This window comes from Accipiter gentilis, chromosome 8 (genome assembly GCF_929443795.1).
Source record: "Accipiter gentilis chromosome 8, bAccGen1.1, whole genome shotgun sequence".
Classification (NCBI taxonomy): domain Eukaryota; kingdom Metazoa; phylum Chordata; class Aves; order Accipitriformes; family Accipitridae; genus Astur; species Astur gentilis.
Window position 1 is genome coordinate 16,579,170 of NC_064887.1, and position 20,764 is coordinate 16,599,933.

General features: G+C 36.4%; 1 protein-coding gene across 3 annotated transcripts in view; it reads left to right on the top strand.

The window, feature by feature from the left end:
- Positions 1–20,764, top strand: part of PRKACB (protein kinase cAMP-activated catalytic subunit beta) — a 74,485-nt gene that overhangs the window by 44,900 nt on the left and 8,821 nt on the right. For all 3 annotated transcript variants that reach the window (XM_049808832.1, XM_049808831.1, XM_049808833.1), the window contains exons 2-8: positions 9,622–9,683; positions 10,628–10,756; positions 14,461–14,559; positions 15,572–15,654; positions 16,192–16,318; positions 18,562–18,657; positions 20,168–20,290. In XM_049808832.1, coding sequence (XP_049664789.1) covers positions 9,622–9,683; positions 10,628–10,756; positions 14,461–14,559; positions 15,572–15,654; positions 16,192–16,318; positions 18,562–18,657; positions 20,168–20,290 — 719 coding nt within the window. The remainder of the gene's footprint in view (positions 1–9,621; positions 9,684–10,627; positions 10,757–14,460; positions 14,560–15,571; positions 15,655–16,191; positions 16,319–18,561; positions 18,658–20,167; positions 20,291–20,764) is intronic.

Below are 20,764 nucleotides of genomic sequence, written 5' to 3' on the forward strand. Positions count from 1 at the left end.
GGCACTGCCTGCTTGCAGGCTATTTATTGGTCAGTCAATAAACAGGTCAGATCAACTACCTGATTTGTAGTTTTTTATGCTTACTGTTTCTAAGAATCCAACCATAAAACAGACTCTCAGGGATAGCTGCCCAGTAATATATTATCCTTTTTAGTCACTGAACTTTTACAAAGAGGGAAGGTGGGGCAGTAATATGGAAAGTTGGTGCTAGCCAGTTAGGCAGTATCTTAACAGTGCAGAGGCTTAACTAGAGGAAAACTGCAGCAGGTGCTGTAAACATTTTGCTTGGTATGTGGTTTTGACTGTAAGAGGAAAATTTCATTATCTTGTATATTTGTTTTTAACTATTAGAATTTGCTAAAAACCTTTACTCAGGAATTTGATACAAGATATTTTATAGTAGTGCCCTAGAAAATTTTGTTCTTGGAACTCATTCTTAAAATGTATTCTTCTCCCCTCCACCCCCTGCCTCCATGGTAACCATGGAAATACATGCAGTGCAGAAACAAGAGGTGTTTGAATTTTCACAATTTTTGCACAGTTTTCAATTTTCTTTGTAAAGTAATACTGTTACATTTCACACAGGAAGGCGGTCTTTTACACTATATGTCCTGTGGTAGTTGCAGCATTTTAGATTACTTGCTGGACAAAGTTCAGCTATAACCACAGAGGGTGGTACTGCACAGATGAAGCTTAATTCCTAATTGCTCACAAAGCACATGGATGTATGATAATTGAGGATTTTACATGTTAAGATTTCTTCACATAACCTTTTTTGTATTAACTAATTTTATATGTAAGGAGTGTTAAGTACTGCATTTGAAAGTAATTCTATTGAAGTTATAATTTATTAATGTAAAATTTTAAGTTAATAGAATTAACTTACCTAATACATTAACTGAAAATTAATAACTTAAAATTAGAATTATTTCTCAGAAGTCTTTTCAGTAGTCCAATGCCGTACTTTCATGGTCACATTACACTAGCACAAACTGGCATTCCTTCAGAAAATGAGCAGTTCTACTGCCCCGCATATTTGCCCATTGCCACCCCACTTCTCCCTTCCCTCACCCCAGGAGAAGCATTCATGTGATGAAAAGAACTGGGAGCTGCTGTGGATTAGAATTAGCTTCCCTTGTCCTCCCCTGCCTTCTGTCCATTACTTTTAATCTGGCCTAATTCCCTGACCTGTCTTGGCAGTCAGCCACAAGGATGCTTTTGCTCTTTCAAGGAAGGTCATGATAGAGAGGCAGGGATGAGCGACTGTAGGACAGGACTGGGGGGGGGGGTGTTTATGCCAGCCCATACTGAACACTGAACTGCAGCCTAACAAACCAAGCTGCTATTTCTTGGACTTTTAAGCCTCAAAGCATGTGGATTGTTGCAAGAAAGGAAGCAGATTTCTGAATGTGTCATCTCTGGTAGTCTAGAATAATTCCCTTCAATGAACTCTTCAAGGGCAGGAAGAAGGTATGAGAGAGACTCCTTTCCTTAGGCCAGAGCTTAGTTTTAACATATTCCAGAACTAACTGGATGCCAGTTCTAACTGACTGGTTTAGAGAACTGGAACAAAAAATCATCTCTTACCAATCAGCAAAAGGTTGCTAGTAATGCTTTAATTTGAAAGGAAAGTCTGGGCAAGAGAGGTGCCACCCTGAAGTACCAAAGTACCTGAAGAGATGGAATGGCTTTCGCCCACCAGGAACCTGCAGGAGACTTTAGGTCATGTCCCTTGTTTGGGTGTTCAGATGAAGCTATTCTGCTTGTGTGCACTGAAGAAGTCTTGTACATAATCAGTAATTTAAGGAGTTGAATAATAAATCCCAGCTTGGTTCATAGGTTTTGGTTGTTTGTTTGGGGGTTTTTGGCATTTATCTGTGTGTGTCTTGAGGGAGGAGTCACTTTTTTAATGAAGTATATTTGTTTATAAATTTTGATGAGCATTGGGTCTGGATTCTCTTTTAGATTAAGACAGCAGAGTTTTTATCTCATCTTGGTTTTGGTGGAAAATGATTGAATCAGGACGTATATGCATGTACAACTCTGCTGAGCAGAGCTAGTACAAGACTTGATTGTGTTCATGACTGAATAAATTTACTGATTTACATTATGTGTTTGGGAGTTTTTAAACAAAATTTCAGGGATTCATATTTTAAGTGACTCTGCTAGTTGGGTTTGGTCCTGTCTCCCCAGAGTGGTCTCTGTTATGTTGTACTTTTGGCATTAGCAGGGTTCACCACCTCTATTTGGACCAGTATTTTATGATTTCATAAAAACGGTAAGGGGGAAAGACTGAAAATTGGATTTGTAAATAAAATTGATTTTATTATCTGTAATAAAAGTAGAAGGAAGTCAGTCTGACTGTGGCAGTTGTGTGCACTAGGTGCTCACAATTCAACAAAGACAGGTATTATCTCTGATAGCTGAAAACCTGCCTCCTGTTTTGGTTTGTCTAAATCTGTCACATCTCTTGTGCAGGCTGTTGTTGTCTAGCCAGCCAAGTAAAGAGGTGAACATTAAGTAAGACTTCAGCTTTAATTTACAGCTTAAAATTATAGCCTGTAGCACTGAAAACTAAAATAAAAAAAAAAATGAATTAAGAAGAAGAAAAGCTGGGCTCTTTACAGAGCTCTTAACTGTTGTAAATTTGCTTTTATAAAACTGACAAAATACTGTCTAGCTCAAGACTTCAAAATCATGGACAGGATTAAACCAAGATTTTGTCTGTGTTCCAAACTGTGAGTTGTAAGGGATAAGAACAATTTGTATTTTACCATTGCTGCACATCATAAATTAATTCCTGAATGTGCTTCCCCAAAAATCAGATTCTAGTGCTTTCTTTTAGTCTTTAGGCACTGCAGCTGTAATCAGTCTTAATTTCCTGTTCATCCTGTTCTTCTCCCTTTTTCTCCATGGTTTTTCCATGCCTTTCTCTTCTCCACTTCTTACCAGTCCTTCCCTGTATTCCATAGAAGTGTTTACAGTGTGCAGTTGAATTATTAGTGCTTCCATTTTAATAGCAAATGGTCTCTTTCAGAACTGCTCCGTATGTTTGGGGTTTGGGGTTTTTTGTTTGGTTGTTTTTTTAACTGAAGGAAGGCTTTTTTATGCAGTGCAGCTGGTACATTAGTTTGCTTTGCATCACCTGGTTCTATCATAATTAGTGTTTGTGGTGGTTTTGGCTGGGATAGAGTTAATTTCTTCATAGCAGGTGGTATGGGGCTGTGGTTTGGATTTGCGCTGGAAACAGTGTTGATAACCCAGGGATGTTTTAGTGACTGCTGAGCAGTGCTCGCGCAGAGCCAAGGCCTGTTCTGCTTCTCACACCGCCCCACCAGCGAGGAGGCTGGGGATGCACAAGAAGTTGGGGGTGGACACAGCTGGGACAGCCGACCCCGACTGACCCAAGGGGTATTCCAGACCACAGGACGTCATGCTCAGCATATACAGCTGGGGGAAGGAGGAGGAAGGGGGGACGTTTGGAGTGATGGCGTTTGTCTGCCCAAGGAACCGTCACGCGTGATGGAGCCCTGCTTTCCTGGGGATGGCTGAGCACCTGCCTGCCAATGGGAAGGGGTGAATGAATTCCCTGTTTTGCTTTGCTTGCACGCGTGGCTTTTGTTTTCCCTATTAAACTGACTTTATCTCAGCCCCTGAGGTTTCTCTCTTTTACCCTTCTGATTCTCTCCCCCATCCCACTGTGGGAGAGTGAGTGAGCGGCTGGGTGGTGCTTAGTTGCCAGCTGGGGTTGAACCACGACAGTTTTTAAACAGAAATGTAAAGTAAAAACCTTGCTCTCAAAGTAAAAAACTTGATAAATGAGATACTAAATTGATGCAGAGTTTATTAGTCTAGCCTTAGTGACTTTGCAACTCTTAAGGCAGAAACAAGCAAAACCATAGCCGGTCAGCTTTTCACAAGATGGCCAGTAGGTATGTCTCACTGCAGTATTAAGACAAGATTGACTTGCCCTGTACCAGGTGTATATCACATTGGACTTTTTTTTTCCCAGCATTTTCATATTGTGAGAAACAAAGCATTTTGTTCTTGTCGATGGTCTGTTTCAATGATACCATTTCAGTTTGTGTTTTGAAGTGCTTCGCAGCTATTAAAATGTTAACTGGTGCTCACACTACTTCCTCTGAGTGTATAATAATATTTAACACTTAGTTGCGTTCATTTTCGAACACTTGCCAGGGTAGAGAAATCTCCTTGTAAGCCTTGTGATACTATTCCTGCTAATCAAAAGAGAAATTTAAAGAAATTTAAGACGACAGGTTAATGGTCTAAGAATGGGACTTAGAACTTGAATCGTACACTACTCACTTGCTTCTGAAATGTGGTACGGTAACCACAGGATTACTGGGGCATCTATATACATCTTGATAATGTTTAAGGCTATAAATATTGTTTTTATAAAAATGAAATGTACATATATATTTACCAGAACCTCTTCATACATATTCATTTTTCCCTTAAATGAAATTTGGAGATTTAATTAAATAGTCCATTTAATTCCAGACTTGAAGTGATTATATTACCGTTTTGGAACAAAAATTGAATTGTATTTTGATAAAGGGCATTTTAAATACCAAGCAGAGATTGGCATTTAGCGCAGCAGATGGGGGTTTGTAGTGGTGCCCAATGTTTAGTCTTAATCAGTTTAGTTCTTGCTTTCTTGCCATGAATCCTATCCAAATCCCTTTTTTTTTTTTTTTTTTTTATCTTCCCCCACCCCCCCCACCCCCCCCCCCCCCAAAAAAAAAAATCTGGCTTGCTGGCTTTTGTGGGAGATGTGCTTGAGAATAACAAATACAGTGCATGTGGGAGGTGGGAGAAAGGCAAAGTAATTCATGGTAACTCTTGAGGACTGTTCCATCTGTGACCCTTTTCCCTCTGCTGTCATTGCACCCCTGCAACTGAGAGGTCCTAACCCATTAAATTTTTTTCAGGGGCTTCCTTCTGATTCATTCGCTCTTATTTAGGCCAGAGTACTCTTTATAGTACTCATACCAGTAAGAGATGATTTTTTGTTCCAGTTCTCTAAACCAGTCAGTTAGAACTGGCATCCAGTTTTTTTTTAATAAGACTGCTAACTTTTCATTAAAAAAGTTAATAAAAAAAAATACCATGCCTTGTGTGAATATACTGTTAGATAACAATCTCCTGCTGTTTGAGAGTGGGCTCAGGGGTTTTTTGGTTTTGTGTGTGGTAGAGGTTTTTTCATTTGTTTGGTTTTTGGGTTTGGGTTTTTTTTAATACCTCCTTGTGTGCCGATATTACCTAGGAACCTCTGGATCTTGAGTTCTACTTCCCTTAGAAATCTCTTCCAGCAGACTTTCCTGCTTATCACCATGTTGCGTTGGTTCTGAGTACAGCTCTCCACAGGCCCAGTCTCCCCTTGATATGCGAGGGGCTATCTTATATTTTGTCCAGATTTGTGCGCACCTGTAGCATTTCTTCTGACCAGGGTTTGAACTGAAGCAGGCAGAAGTTACAAAACTGCTTGAAGTCTTTCAGTGGGGACTCCTCGACCATTACCCCATTTCTTACCACCTTTTTCTGAATCTCCCCAGATTTGCTACTATATGCTTTGGGTGTTTGCATTGCATAAAACTTGCTTCTCCTGCCAGCGATTGCTCTTGTTGGTCTCAAAGAGCTAGGTTTGCACTGTGTGTTTGTGCCTACCTAATCCCTGGACCACCGTGCATCTTCTCCAGTTCCAGCTGGTGTCCTTCCTAATGCATCCAGTTGTTTTGACCCGCTGCTGTGGCCCTCACTGTGCCAGTGCTGTTAGTCATGCTTTGCTCTTTCCTTCCAGCACCTTCCTTTCTTGAGCAACAGCTTTTCCTCTTTTAGTTTCAGCCTCCTTCACTCCAACTTCTGCTGTACCAATGAAACTAGACGGAATAGGGTCTGTTTGCTGGCCTTTGCATACCCTCCTTGCATCCTCATCTTCACTCAGCTATATATGGGTGATCCTTGCTCTTCAGTGTTTATGGGAACTCGTATATCACCATCTCTTTCCTGGGTTCTTTTTTTTGACAGTCTTACAAAACTAAATCATGCTTGTATGGTGACAGTACAGGATTCCTGTATGCATTCCAGTTTGCATACAGCAAGTTTAGACTTTTCAAGGGGTTCTGTTGCTGTTGTTGGGTAACGGGACTGAAATTTGATTGTGAATTTTTTTTGGAGACTGCTTGCCATTTCTGTGCTATCCACCACATGCCATGCAATTCACACATGCTGTCTTTTGGAACAGAGTGCTAAGTAGTGGGAAGATCACCAGATTACAGGTTTTATTGTGATCCGGCATGCTGCGATGAAGATAGATACGCTTTTGTTAGCAACAGTTCTTTGGATGTGTGTGTCTTGGAATAGATTAATTATTAAAGATGCCAACTTGATCTCCTGAAGTTTTGTAAGCTGTGCTTATTTCTGTGATGCATCATCTTTTTTTCATACTGAATTTAGCTGCCGTTGGGGTTTGTTTTTTTTCTCTTTTCTTTTCTCAAACATTCTGTGACTTAGCATGAGTCATTCTGTCTGTGTGGGAAAGGGCTGGTTTATTACAGGGTCTTTTCTTGAGTGGGGAGGGGAAAGGGTGGAATGTATTTGTGTTTTCTATGTGTTTGTTGTGGAAATGCATAAAACTTTTTTTTTTCTTCTCTTTCTTTCCTCTCTTCATCATCTCATCTGTGTGGGTGAATGTTCCTGCAAACCCTTGGGGAACCTATAGAGACTTTTGGTATGCTCATTCCTTCATTAGTGCCCAAAGTCACAGATGCTAGGAACAGTTTAAAGACTAGAAAAGCAAACAAGAGTCACATCGTCACAGTGTAAGGTGGCTAAAAATGTGCACTTGAGGAAAACATCTAAGTAATCATATAATAAACCTATTTGTTTGTATCATCACAATAATACCAATGGCCACTACCATCCAGTTGGCGTAAATTTTGATTCTGTGCTACAAAAGTAGAAATGAAATGTGTTCTCCTGTAGCAAGAGCTAATGTTTTGTGATTGAGATATAATTTTCAAAAGTACCTATCCTGTTTCAAATTCTAAGTCCTATTTTCAGAAGTGACTTAAGTTGCCTAAATTCTCTTTGAAATCACCTGCTGAATTGTGTTGTGGTGTAGGAGACCAAGTGACCTCTGAAAATGAGAACCAGGCACAATTTGACCCACTTTCTCTTTAGGAAGAAATGTAATTCTAAAAAAAACACACCACAGAATATGAAATCATTTTTAAAAGATAGCAATTTTAAGATAAGTGAGTGCCAGTAGGTAGCTTGATTTTGAAAATACATGTTCAGTGCTGCTTTCCAAGAAGAGAGCGAAATTAAAGTAGAGTAAGGTAGAAGAAAGCTTGTGGCCTGCTTATATTCTAGAACTGCAAGATTTTTCTTATGCTTCCACAATCTGAATATTTCCAGCTGGATCACTTTTTTTTCATCAACAGCTTTCTTTATGCCATAAGTAGGACAGAGACAAAGATGACTACATGTAAATGTCATTGTGTATTTTTATAAATACTGAATAATTATATTTCAGTGCAAAATATGTGGAAACTTAAAATATTTATTTATATGAACAATGGAGATAGCATGAGGGATATTTAAGACATAATGTACTGTAATAACATGAAAAAAATGAGACCAAGTATTTCATGTTTTCTTGTGCTATATAGTGTTAGAGTTAACATTCATTTCTAAGCTACAGCCACTTAAGTTTGAAGGCTTAGCTTTTTGGTCATCTTAATGATCATCTTAGGTTTTTTCTTGTCATTAAGAGAAAATAATATTCATGCTACTTTGACATAAATTGATGTTTTAAAAACTTCATCGGTGGTCATCACTTTATCAAGTCATCTCTGTTCTCTAATGGAAGAAGGATCATCAGGCATGAATTTGGACATTGTTAGCTTCCCTTTTTTGTGTTGAGAAATTATTTCATGCCACAGGAAATCCTGTCCTTTTCTCAAATTAGGATCATTAAAAGTCATTACATGAGTAACCCCCATAATTCAAAAACAATGGAAATATTTTCCCCAGACGGGATAAATATGTCAAACATTTTTACTGATTACCCACTAAAATATTTTTAACTCTCAGTGAGTTTTAATACCAATTTAAAGTAGTTCCTTTGACATAAACTATGTTTTTCTTACTCAACCATAAGTTTAGGGTAATAAATATGTTCCTTCTCTCTAATATTGCTTGTTTCTCTTAAAACTACCGAGTGGATATCATGCTTTAAACATTTTTCTAACCTTGAGGTCTGCCAGAACTTTTGACAATTTTTCTGAAATTTCCGTTACATTTGCTGCTCCTTCAGAGCCAAATGATGTTGGGAGCCATAAACCTCCCTTGAGTATTTTGTGATAGTTAAGTCCCATAGCACACTTGAGAGCGGGGTGGGGCGGGGGGATGGGGACAAAAAAATTCACAACCAGCCTTCTCCAGGGCTGCCATTGTTTTTACTACTGCTGTAACTGTACTAGTAATAAAAGAGAATTTTTTTAAAGTTCTCTGTGTAGACAATAGTATTCTCCGAAAAGTAAAGTACAAAAAAGTTGTGATTCATTAGATGATTGTTTACAACCTCTTACAAACCTAATTTTTTATGACCATCAGAAAGTAAAATACAGTTGCTAAAACATGTTTTTCTAGATACTGACCAGAATAATCTTGGCACATTGCTGAGTATTTTTAGAAACTGCTTGTGGCAGAAAATCACAGTACAGAAAATCCACTGTTATTAACATTGTGTTATGTGAAATGATTCAGAGAACACAAAAACAGTATGATATTTTCTTCTTGATTCTGTGACTCTTTCAGAACCACAGCAATGTCTGAAAACACCTCCCGTTTATGACTGTGCATTAAGTAATCTGCATTGATCTGGCTGATAATTGATACTCAAAAAACCAGAACAGCTGAAAGATGATCTGAACAAAATATGTCGGTGCACATTTTGAACAGTCATCCAGAATTTTGCTATTATACATGCCTTCAATTTCAGTGGAAAATCAATTCTAAAAATACATATTCTCTGACTGTGGGCATGCCTAATGTGCGGTGGTGTTGTAGCCCTGTGCTTTGTCTTTGCTTGCAGTAATGCTGTCCAGTTGGTACTTGAGCTTGCAAACAGCCTTTAAATAAAGGTGATGAGGGGAAAAAGCAATGAGATTGACATTATGCTCAATCAGCTGAAAGAAAATGTAACTTTTATTTAACAAAAATAGATAAAAAGTCTGTCTTTGTGGAATGGCTATTTATAAAAGTCAGGTGTTTGTGGTTTTTTCCCAGTCAAATTAAGAACATCTTACATCACCTTAAAGCCTGCTTGCGTATACACTATTGTGAGTTATTAGAGCTGGTGTAAAGTAATTTGTGTAGAATGATGTAGTTACTCCAGAAAGCTTAGAGATCTCCTGGAGATATTGTAGAAGTTCTAGAGGCATTGGTGCTTGCTTTTATACATGATGAAAAAAGCATATTATGAGTTGAAGAATGAAGTTGATAATGAAATTTACATATTTTATTAACAAAGCATCTCCATCACATCCATGATGAATTACACTAATTAAAATGTACTTTTTTGTGTGTTTTCAGTGAAAGAGTTCCTAGCCAAAGCCAAAGAAGACTTTTTAAGAAAATGGGAAAGCCCCCCTCAGGTATCAGTCATTTAAGCATTCAATAATTTTCTCTATTGCACTTTTTTTAATAATGTTTTCAGTGTGTTATCAGTCTGTAATGAGCAGTGCGGAAAACAGAAATAAGTCTAATGCAATTTTTAAAGGAGTTTCCATTTTTAATATCAGTTTTGTCATTGAAATTCATCAGCAGACTCTCGGGTCTTCTCCAGATTTGAGCTGATGAAATGCTTGTAGTGAACAACAGCTTTCTCTTACTGAGAATGATGTTCACCATCAACACGACAAGACTCAAAATCTATTGGCATGTTTTAGCTGGCATTTTATAACAATAAGCATTGACATATCTGTAATTTACCCTGTTAATAATTTCCCCCATGGTGTTAAGGGGAATTAAGGGTATTAAGTTGACTGCACAGAGCTTGGGGGCAGGCTAAGAAGCTTGTTAGAAATCTTTTAGAAGTTAAACTTGGGGGTTTGGGGAAGGGTCATTGTTGTTTTTAAAGCAGCATTTTAAATGCTATGATAATGAATTTCTGAGATAATTTATTCAGTGATATGGTCTCCAGACAATTCTGATGTAGAACTGTCTCCAGAGCTTGGAGGTTTTTTACATGTTCGAATATTCTTGTTTGTGAAGCATGAGGGGGTTATTTATCTGCATGTTAAATTCATGATCTGTTCACTGCTAAATGTTTCTTACTAAGCAAGTGTCATCTGTATGGACAAATTATAGAAGTGTTGATACAATTCAGTTAAGTCTTCTTCTGTTTTAATAAGTGCAATGTAAAATCTCTTATTAATATTTGACAGGCATGAAATTATAACAGTATAGTTGGCTATAGTTGTCTTTGATAAGTGTAATTTTACCCATTTTTCTTTCATAAATGAATTAAATTCATACAGTTAAAATTGTCTTTGGCTATTAGATTGTAAATAATGTCATTATATCCTTGTACATGTAGAATACTGCTGGCCTAGATGATTTTGAGAGGCAAAAAACACTTGGAACAGGATCATTTGGGAGAGTTATGATGGTGAAACATAAATCCACAGAACAGTATTATGCTATGAAGATACTGGATAAACAGAAGGTTGGTGTAATTTTTAGTGGTCTTTGTGGTAGAGAAGAGTTTGATGTAGACAAAGATCTGGTAACTGTGGCTAAACTGTTGCACTTACTGTGCTTTTTCTTATGGCACTTGGATACTGCTGATCCTTCAAATGCTTGACTTTCTTTTTTAGCCAGCAGATTCGGTTTTTGGGATCATGTAGAATTCTTACAATGGCCAGTAACATTAATGGCAGGCTAAAGAGGCTCTATGTCATGTCCAAGGCATTAATAAAATGTCATCAGTTAAATTCTTTGCTTAGCTTTTGTAAGGTAGCCTATGTATTCTTTGGCAAAAGCAAAATGTAGGGCTGTAGTTAAAATAAACAAATAAATAAATAAATACACTTCTGCAGGGTAGCTCAAAATTCTGGAAGACTCTTTGCATCAGAAATTCTCAAAATTTTCATTAGTGAACCATAATTTAACAAATTGTTTGCACAAATTTATTTATTTTCCATTCTTGATCCCATGAGGTATTACTTTTTGTATGCATAATTATGTAATAATCCTGTTGCATCTATAGTAGCTGCATGATAGAACAGTAGTCTCCCTCTCAGAAGGGCTGTCACACAATAGACATTTTCTCTGTTGAAAACTTAAGTGCTGTAGTCTGAATCTGTCTTGTTAATCCAGCCTGATTTTTTTAACAGTTTATTACTTTTAGTGGTGTCATTTGATGAAGTTTAGATTTTAAATAAAATAGATTTCCAGAAACCTAGGAAGTATTTTAAAGGATTTTATCAATACAATTAGTTTTCAATGGTTTTGACAAGTTTTTCAGAAGTACGTTATTTAGATTAGTAGATTCTAAGGTTGTCAACATCAGACCTCTTCGTAATTTGTAAGGCACTGTACATTACTTTGCTACTGTGTAACAAAAATTATATTAAGAAAATATTAATCTGGCAAAGAGAACTTAATATCAGCAACTGACAAAATGAAAGTCAGCATTGCCTCAATGTGGACTCTTGCACTTAAGCATTATTACATTCCTGAGTAATTTTATATAATGGAACTGTGGCAGTGACATAATCAAACTGTTTTCCCTGACTTGCAGTTCCAGTATTCTTTACATGTGATTTGGGGTCCTGGACCTTGAATAATGTGTCATTTAATTAAAGACTGCTTTATAATGGTCAGACAAGAAGAAACTAAAGTAAACTTACCTTTTAGTGTCAATTCTGGCATTGTTTTTTTGCTTGGAAAAGCTCAATTTTTTGCAACTTCAGCATTCCCCTATAACAATGGTTTCTAACTTTTATTTAAACACCCAAACAATTAAATTAAAAAGACATTCCAACACAGTACAACTGAAAGACAGCCCAGGCCATTTCCACCTGTGTGGAAATTTACCTCATCCTTACCTCAGTGTGGCTGGTGGCATCCTGCAGGGAGTGTTGCTGTAATGTGAGATGTGATGAGCATCTGAGTGCTGCACAGAGAGCTCTTTGTCAAATTTCAGTTTTTCAACTGTTTTTTCTTTGAACCGTTTTTCATGAATGGCCGAGTCCTTGTCACTGGAGCAATCTAGGAAATTATATCTTTCTTCAGAAAGCTGCCATAAAAATAGTCTGAGGATTTAAAAAAAAAAAAAAAGTTAATTAAACCCATTGCTACCTCTCAGTCTAAAATAAATTGGAAAGCTATAGCTATAAAATTATCTGAAGCAAAAATTCACATTTTTAACGATTGCAGTAGACTTGCAGTAAAAGATTCAAGTATTGAAGATGTGTTGAGGCATCAGTTCTCTATTAGTAAATTAGATTGTTTTGTCTATAACCAGAAGTCTTGAAGTGTTCCTTTATGAAATACCTGCTTTTTCAACTCATCTTAGTTAGCATATATAATTATATATTTATGTATTCTATTAGAAATATATAAGTGTCATATTAGTAACTTCTATTAATTGATCGAAAAATAGGAGATGGTTTAGGGAGAACACATTCATATCACTTCATATATTATAGAAAACATACAGATGCCTGAAATCAGACAATGTGCAGGCTGCCTATAATTTTTCATTTACATTTTAGCTGAAACAAGAGAAGGCATATTGTGTGTCCCTTTGTTATCCAATCTTATGCTTGGTTCATCAGGATATGGAAAAAAAAAAAAAATGTAATAGACGTTGATGTAGCCAGTAGTCTCGTGTGTAGGGTTTTTATTCTTTTATTTTTCTGCCTTGATTTAGAAAGGTTGTGACATACCATTGCTTGGCTAGTTTCATTTCATAATTGTTTTGGGGAAAAAAAAATTCTTAACAAAAGCTCAGACATAAACAAGCTGTTGGGGAATCTGCCATTACCAGATACCGTTTGATCTACATACAGGAAGCTGTCATCGGACATGCCCTGAGCCTGAGCTTAAATGAGTGAGCAAAGCTGTTACCAGAGGCTCCAGTTTGATATAATGTGTTAAACAGCAGCTTCGGCCTGCAGTATTGCTGCCATCACCCTCCAGTATCTAACCAGCAGAAGGTGCAGGAAGGGTGGTGAAGTCCTGTCTAGCATTGAAGATGAACGCTTCACAGTATCAAACTAAAACCTTAGCTTGCTTGCTTTAATGGCCAAGAGCTTTTTAGGGATGAAGGGGACGCTTCCCACAAATAAGCTGATTCAAGCAAAATTTTTATTTGGTCCCTAAAGATCTGTCATTCAAAAGAGATTTATTATTTTCAACTCACTATTTCTTTTCTGTGGCATCTATTTCAAAACAGTAGTGTTTTTTCATAGGTGCTACCTTTTCCATCTAAAAGTTAAATTTAAACACAGTTTCAGTCAGGGTTGGAATATCTTGCGTAGCTGTTATTTGTAACAGTTAGGTTTGATTTCCAAACATGTAAGAACAGACTTGTTTTGGTCGCTCCTGTACATTTTTCTCCTTGTTTCCTATGGGGAGAAAAAAAAAAGTAACTTTACTTGGAAATCATGCCATTCTCAAAATGAGATATAGATAAATTGTGCATTAGGGATTAAGTAAAATGGAAGGAAGTGATTATGCAATGTTCAGGTTTAACACAAGGAAATCAATTGTTAATTACTGAGAAAGCAATAATCAGAAATCTGCTGCTTGCTGCCTTGTTAGCAGCTTACCGTTATAATGGATTCCAAGAAGGTAGCACTTGATTTTTTTAATACTTCTGCTAAGCGGTTTGCTAAGCAGAAAAGCAAAACCCATTGAAAGGTCTGGCAGAAGTAACTATTGTTTGTAAGAATGGAAATTTTGGATTTGTGGTTTCCTTAGTCTTCTCCTCACTAATGTGTGAGCTATATAAAATAAGTCAGTTTACTCCTGTTCACACATAACAAAATTCATAATTAAATGTGTCTGACACAATTTCCTGCCTTTCTTAGCAAAGGGTCCAAAGATCAAATGGATTTTATTGAACTGTCGTCTTGCTGCAGAAGTATCTCCGTTACAAAAGCAAGCAATTCTTAAGAAAATGTAAAGAGATGTTTTCCTTACTGATTCCAATACTTGGCATGTAGTAAGAAACACTACTTCTAGAGTTATCTGCAAACCGTCATTAGACTTTTTAATCCTTTCTTGGCACTGTTCTTGTACTTGTAATCCATAAGGTTTTTCATTACAAGCTTGCGTTCAACTAGTTGTTTTACACTGAAAAATTTATCAACAGCTATAAAATGTCATACTTAAACCAAAGATCGTTGTTTTCTCTCCTAGGTCGTCAAACTGAAGCAAATAGAACACACGCTGAATGAGAAGAGAATATTACAAGCGGTGAACTTTCCTTTCCTTGTAAAACTGGAGTATTCTTTTAAGGTAATCATTATCTTGAAAGTCATTTTTCTGGTTTCAGGGAAGTGCGTGCTCCAACTTTAGATACTAAAACATTTAATTTTTACAGTACAATAGTTTAAGTATTTCTGTTTTCAAAGATGCTTCACTTGGCGCTGTTGCCAGGTCTTCAGGAGTTCCTGCACTTGTGTGCCCACTTGCATGCACCCCAGTTCACAAGGTGATGACTGAAAGGATATCTCCAAATAAATAAATAAAAATGAAATTAAATTCAATTCTTAGAGATTTCCCTTGTTTTGAAGGGAAAACGGCTTTTGTACAGAGCTTTTAGGCATCATTCTGTTTTTGAGAGAAACCAAAGGATGTATTTTTGTACCAAGATATGGAATGGTAAATTTATAACTGTTCTGCAGATTTTTTGCTTGAGATTTATACCTGAGGCAGGTCTTAATGACAACTTTAATCATGAAGGAAAGAACTTGGAGGTTAGCTTATAATATCATGATAGTATGTGTTAGTCAGTCTGTAAAGAAACTGAGTATTTTCCATATTTATAGTGTGATATGTGTCCTCTATATATTTCCTTTTTCTCTTCTTTTCTTTTTTAATACCATTGAAAATGAGCAAACATGTTCTACCTTAATCTTTATCATTTTGAGGTTTGGGGCTAGGGCTATGGGAGACGAGAATGCCTCAGGCTGTCAATTCTGAACTTTTAAGAGTGCAAGGTCTTGCCTTGCAATAGGCACCTTACTCTCTCTTCCTTCAGGTCACTTACACACCATTCTGTGTCAGAAACTCACTAATTATCTTTATTCAAATTTACTTTAAAAGAGATTTCTTGAGATATAAGGTGCTCCATTTGTCACATGTCTGTGCTGCTTTGAAAATTTCTACCTGTGTTGCTTTATATTTAAGGTCGTTGGATGGCTACAGTTTTTCATTTCCATTCTTTAATAAAATATACCATACGTAAGAATTATAGAGACTATAGCATGCCTAATATGTATTTGTGTGTGTTTACTTGCTTCCTTAGGACAATTCTAATTTATACATGGTAATGGAGTATGTTCCTGGTGGTGAAATGTTTTCACATCTAAGAAGAATCGGAAGGTTCAGGTAAGGGTATTAATGACATTATTCCTTTAAAAAGGCTTTTGTTGATAATTTCGGAAGAGGGTTTTATAAATTTGTTAGTACTGAAGAAAAAATTCTGAAGGGGTAAGTGCATTTAATTTACCCCTCTTTCAGTGAACTTAAACTAGTCAGGCAGTGAAAAACTTGTAATTATTTCTTATTTTTCAGTTAATGTAGGCATTCGTGATCTATGCACAATAGAATCTTGGAATTCCTATGCTTATTGTCACCAAAATTGATTATAGTTTCTAAAAGTAGAATTTAATGTCTAAGATCTGTATTCTGGGGTACATTCACCTTGATTTGCATGTGTATTTTAGCTGCAAGACTTAAATTAAATTTAGGGAATGAGTGTATCAATTCTAAAATGTTTGCTGTTTGCTTTTTTTTTTTAACCTTGTTACATAGTAAAAGAACCAGTTAAAAGATACTTAATTTGTCTATCCCTGGCAGTTACATGGTTGTTTCAGTATCTTAGCATAGCATTGGGGTACTTAATATTCTTTTAATTCTTCACAGTGAACCACATGCACGGTTTTATGCAGCTCAGATAGTGCTAACATTTGAGTACCTCCATTCATTAGACCTCATCTACAGAGATCTAAAGCCTGAAAATCTTTTAATTGATCAGCAAGGATACATCCAGGTATGATATTCTTCATATATTTAGGGAGTGGAGTCTTGTCTTATAGTGTAGGGTTAGGTAATTCTAGCAAATGTGTTTAGAATAAATGGTCTGAAGCTGGTTGGCATGTCAGCATGTATTAAGGGAGCATTAAAATGCCCTACTGCATAGTAACAGTTAAAACCATTGGATTGTACTTCCTCTGACTAAAATTAAGTATGCACAATGGAGCTGTCTGCAGTTGAGCAAGTTGTCAAGGTTTCCCTTGGGGTCTGTGGTGAGAAGTAGGTGATTACATGGCTCTGTTCATCTGACCTATTTTATACATCTGCCTTAGAACAAGATAAAAGGGGCCCTAAAATGTCTGGTTCTCTGCATTGTTTATATAAGTAGTTTAGGATAACCAGCTTAGAAGTCAACATCAACACTATAGTACTTAATTTCAGTCAGATGAATCCCACCCTTGGAGAGTCTTAACCTTCTCAGCACATCTGGAGTAAGAGCTGAGTTGACATCAGATCAGAATTGCAATGCTGCAAATGACAACTGGTTTTACAACAGCCTCTCACAGCACCTCCTCATCTTCCTTTTAGCTCTTATGGTTTTGATCGAAATGGCAAATGGGAAGGTGGTATACAGCAACCATCACTCCGCAATGCTTTGCAGTCCTTAAACTATAGAAGCTCTTCTTTCCTCATCACGCCACCTTTTGCCATAGCAGAATCTAACAGGAAAATACATCACAAAAATGTTTGAGAGAAGTGGAAAGGATTCATATCTTATGTTGTTTATAACTGTAAAATAATTTTGCGTGGAGAGTAAAATAACACTGTACGGAGAAGAGAAACACAAGTTCTATTAATGTGGTTGGGGAGCATGATTAACGTAAAGCTGTGAATGGCTTACTCCAAACTGGCGACTCTCTGTATGCAGCAGTATGTTTTTGTAGTGGTGGGCAAACTGCAAATGCTAATGGGTCCAGCAGTCGCTCTTCCTAGGTGTGGTTGGTTCACTTCTGCTTCTGAACAGGGCAGGGTGTGTTCATATGTTGATACTGCAGCTCCAACTAAATTTTGTTTAGAAACTCCATTCATTTTCTTTTTAAATTGTAAAGTCATTACGATTTGTCCCATGTGTGCAGTGTAGTCTTCTTGTGTAGACTGATGTGCATTCACGAACCCAGAAATGATTCTTTGCTGCCTGAAGCAGGTCTGTCTGGTCAGCACATCACCCTCTCCATTCAGTTCCAGCTGTGAAGCAAAAGCTGCCTTGATAGTTTGGAGTCTGGCTTGTTTATTTGTGACACTGGTGTATCAGAAACATCATCACAGGTTATTGTATAGTTAGCAATGATTATCATCGTGGTACAGCATATTTTCTCAGGGAATGGGTTGAAAATTATACTGAGTAGCGGGAAACAAAATAAACAGATCCCCAAACAAACATAGACTTCGTAGCTTGAAATGGATCCCAGAATTTCACATGTAACTCCCTGGCTTCCATATGTATTCCACAATACGGTCCAGGAAAAATCACAGAAAGGATGATATTGCATACAGAGTTCTGCAAACTTACTGCAGAAAACGTGACAAGTGGAATGAAGAATTTATAACAGACAAGAGCTTGCCATTTGTAAATACAGTTACTGCTACGTTTTCCCCCTAGTCCTCAAATAAACAAGCTTGACTCTGGTGATGCTTTCAAAGATATTCAGAACCAGAAGTTACTGGAAGACCTCTTATGTTGTCTTATTCCCACGCTAATTACACATATAACCCTTATACACTTATGCAATAAAATTCTAAATTTACAAGACTGGTGGATATCTTGACCGTTTTTGTGATTCATTTATTTCTTAACTAAAGAAAAAGATAAATATCTTGTTCATATTCACGTTCTTTAAGCTTTCAGCAGTATAAACAGTCTGATGTGAAAAGTTAAGAAAAATTATTAATGTAGTTGCAGTACTCATGGAAGATTAGTAAGCCATGATTTTTTAAATCATAAATAGAAGCTAATGTCAGGGGATAATACATATTTTGTGTTATTTATTAACTTTATTATGAGAAACCTTCTATCTCTCTGAATTAGAAGTATCAGAAGGACAGGCTACCAAAGGTACATCTGACTATATGATACTATGTGATTTGAGAAACAAATTTTTCCTCTGTATAAAATAGCTTTCCAAAATATTTCAAAAGTACTTAATTTTAAATTTCTTTGTAGAAATGCACTTACAGTCAATTTATTTCTTCTGATGACAGGTCACAGACTTTGGCTTTGCAAAAAGAGTAAAAGGAAGAACTTGGACGTTATGTGGGACTCCAGAATACCTGGCACCTGAAATAATTCTCAGCAAGGTACTCTGTCTTGTTATTCAGCCATGCATTTGATGCAGTTAAAACTTATCACGTTTTAATTATTAAACTCTGAGGGATAAACAATTGCTCATACTTCCAAAATTCAAATCTTGGCTAGTCAAACTCTTTACAACTTGCTTACAATGCAATGACTGCATTTTATGTATATTTTTAGTATACTAAAACTTACTCCAAAGCAGGGATTTTCACATAACTATACAGAACTTTCTGCATATGCTTGCCATGTAACTTGTGAGGGGAAAAAGGGATTTAAAGAATCTGTAATTAGGTTATTTAACTAGCATCCTTATCAGAACAGCAGATCTGAGTGATTACATTCTGAATTGTTAAGAGACTAGCATGGGAGCTCCAGAGGTAACAAGAACCACATATTGGATGAATCAGTAGTCATTAAATAACTAGTCGCAGAGTGTTTCAGGTTTAAGGCACTTTACATGAAATCAAACATGACAAACCACTGGTTTTACACATGAGGTACATTCAGTCTAAGCTTACTGTTGATCGGTTTGTGCCTAGTACTTGCACTAAGTGTTTGAACACAGAAGAAATATTATTTATCATATAGCTATTCAAGTGTAGCCCTTCATGTTTTGCAAAGGAAGAATATCCTTATAGTTTATGGAACTGCTTATGATATAAACAATCATAATGCATAATATTAAAATAATCATTTAATATGTGGTTTAATTAAATACCCTTTGCAGGTCTTCAAAGGTAAATGAGAAATACTTTTATCTGGGGAGAAAATGTTCATTATTTGCAGCTTTTTTTGCCCCTATGTAGCTAAAGCAGCAGAAGACATTGCAATGCATCTTCTACAAATTCTCCATAGTAGATTTTTCAGGAAAGACTGAGTCTTAGCCCTGAGCTTTGTAAAAGATGTCAGAGAACACATATAAAATTGATGGGGTTGGTAGTTTGGGGTTTTTTTAATAATAAATAGGATTTACTAATGATTTTATGTTCAGGCTTTAAAGATCAGATCACAAATGACTCTAACACCTAATTAACTAAACTTTTATGCTCTTGTAGCTAGTTTACTAAACAGGAAAATGAATGTTCTAAAACATGGATAATTAAGCAAAAAGATGATGGTGTACAATACAGGAAGTATTGTTATCTTTAATTAAATTTCCCTAAGTTTTGAAAGAAGTTTCAGTCGTTCTGTTACAAGATTATTTTTATTTTAAATAAATAAATAAATTGTGCCCATTCATGCCACTTCAGCATAAAGGCATCACTGAAACTCAGCACAGGAATGCGTGCAAAATGTTTCACTTGCATCACTGTTTCACTGTTATCACTGTATTAGATTTTAAGTATATTGCTGTTGGAATCTGTTAGCTTCAGTTTGGTTTGAACAGGGTTGAAAGTTCTGTATTAAACAAGCAATAATGCATTTGTTTTGTTTGTATTCCATAGGTATATATTGAAAATCTTAAACTGTGTTAGAAATGGTACTAACAGTGGTATTTCTCATTTTATTCAGGGTTACAACAAGGCAGTGGATTGGTGGGCATTAGGAGTGTTAATCTATGAAATGGCAGCTGGATATCCCCCGTTCTTTGCAGATCAGCCCATTCAAATTTATGAGAAGATTGTGTCTGGCAAGGTGAGTGAAGGCTCAGTGTATTTTCGCAAATGCAGTTGTTTGTCTTTGCAGAACCTGTTTTTTGTGTAGAGTAGATGCAGAATTTGCTGGCTACTAGAGACTGAGCAATTTGGAAAGAATATGGGAAAAGTTTGTAATGTTTACTTCTTAAGTATAGACATTGTTACAGTAATATTAAAAATCAAAGTTCTAAAAATCTGTTCCCTGCCTTCAAATTTAAAATGCAAGTTACTAAATTTACAGACATTTTGGTATTATATCCTTTTATGCTTGGATAAATATGATTCAACAACTATTAACAATTGTTTAGCTTTATGCTTAATTTGCCTAGTTATTTTCTTTTCTAGAAATATTTTTGCAGCTTTTGAGAAGCTCTAAAGATTTTCCATAATCCATAGTAGGTTTCTTTACTCCTACAGTCCTGTACTTCAAGACATGTCTAATGTTCTATTCGGCTTTCATTGCTATATAAAA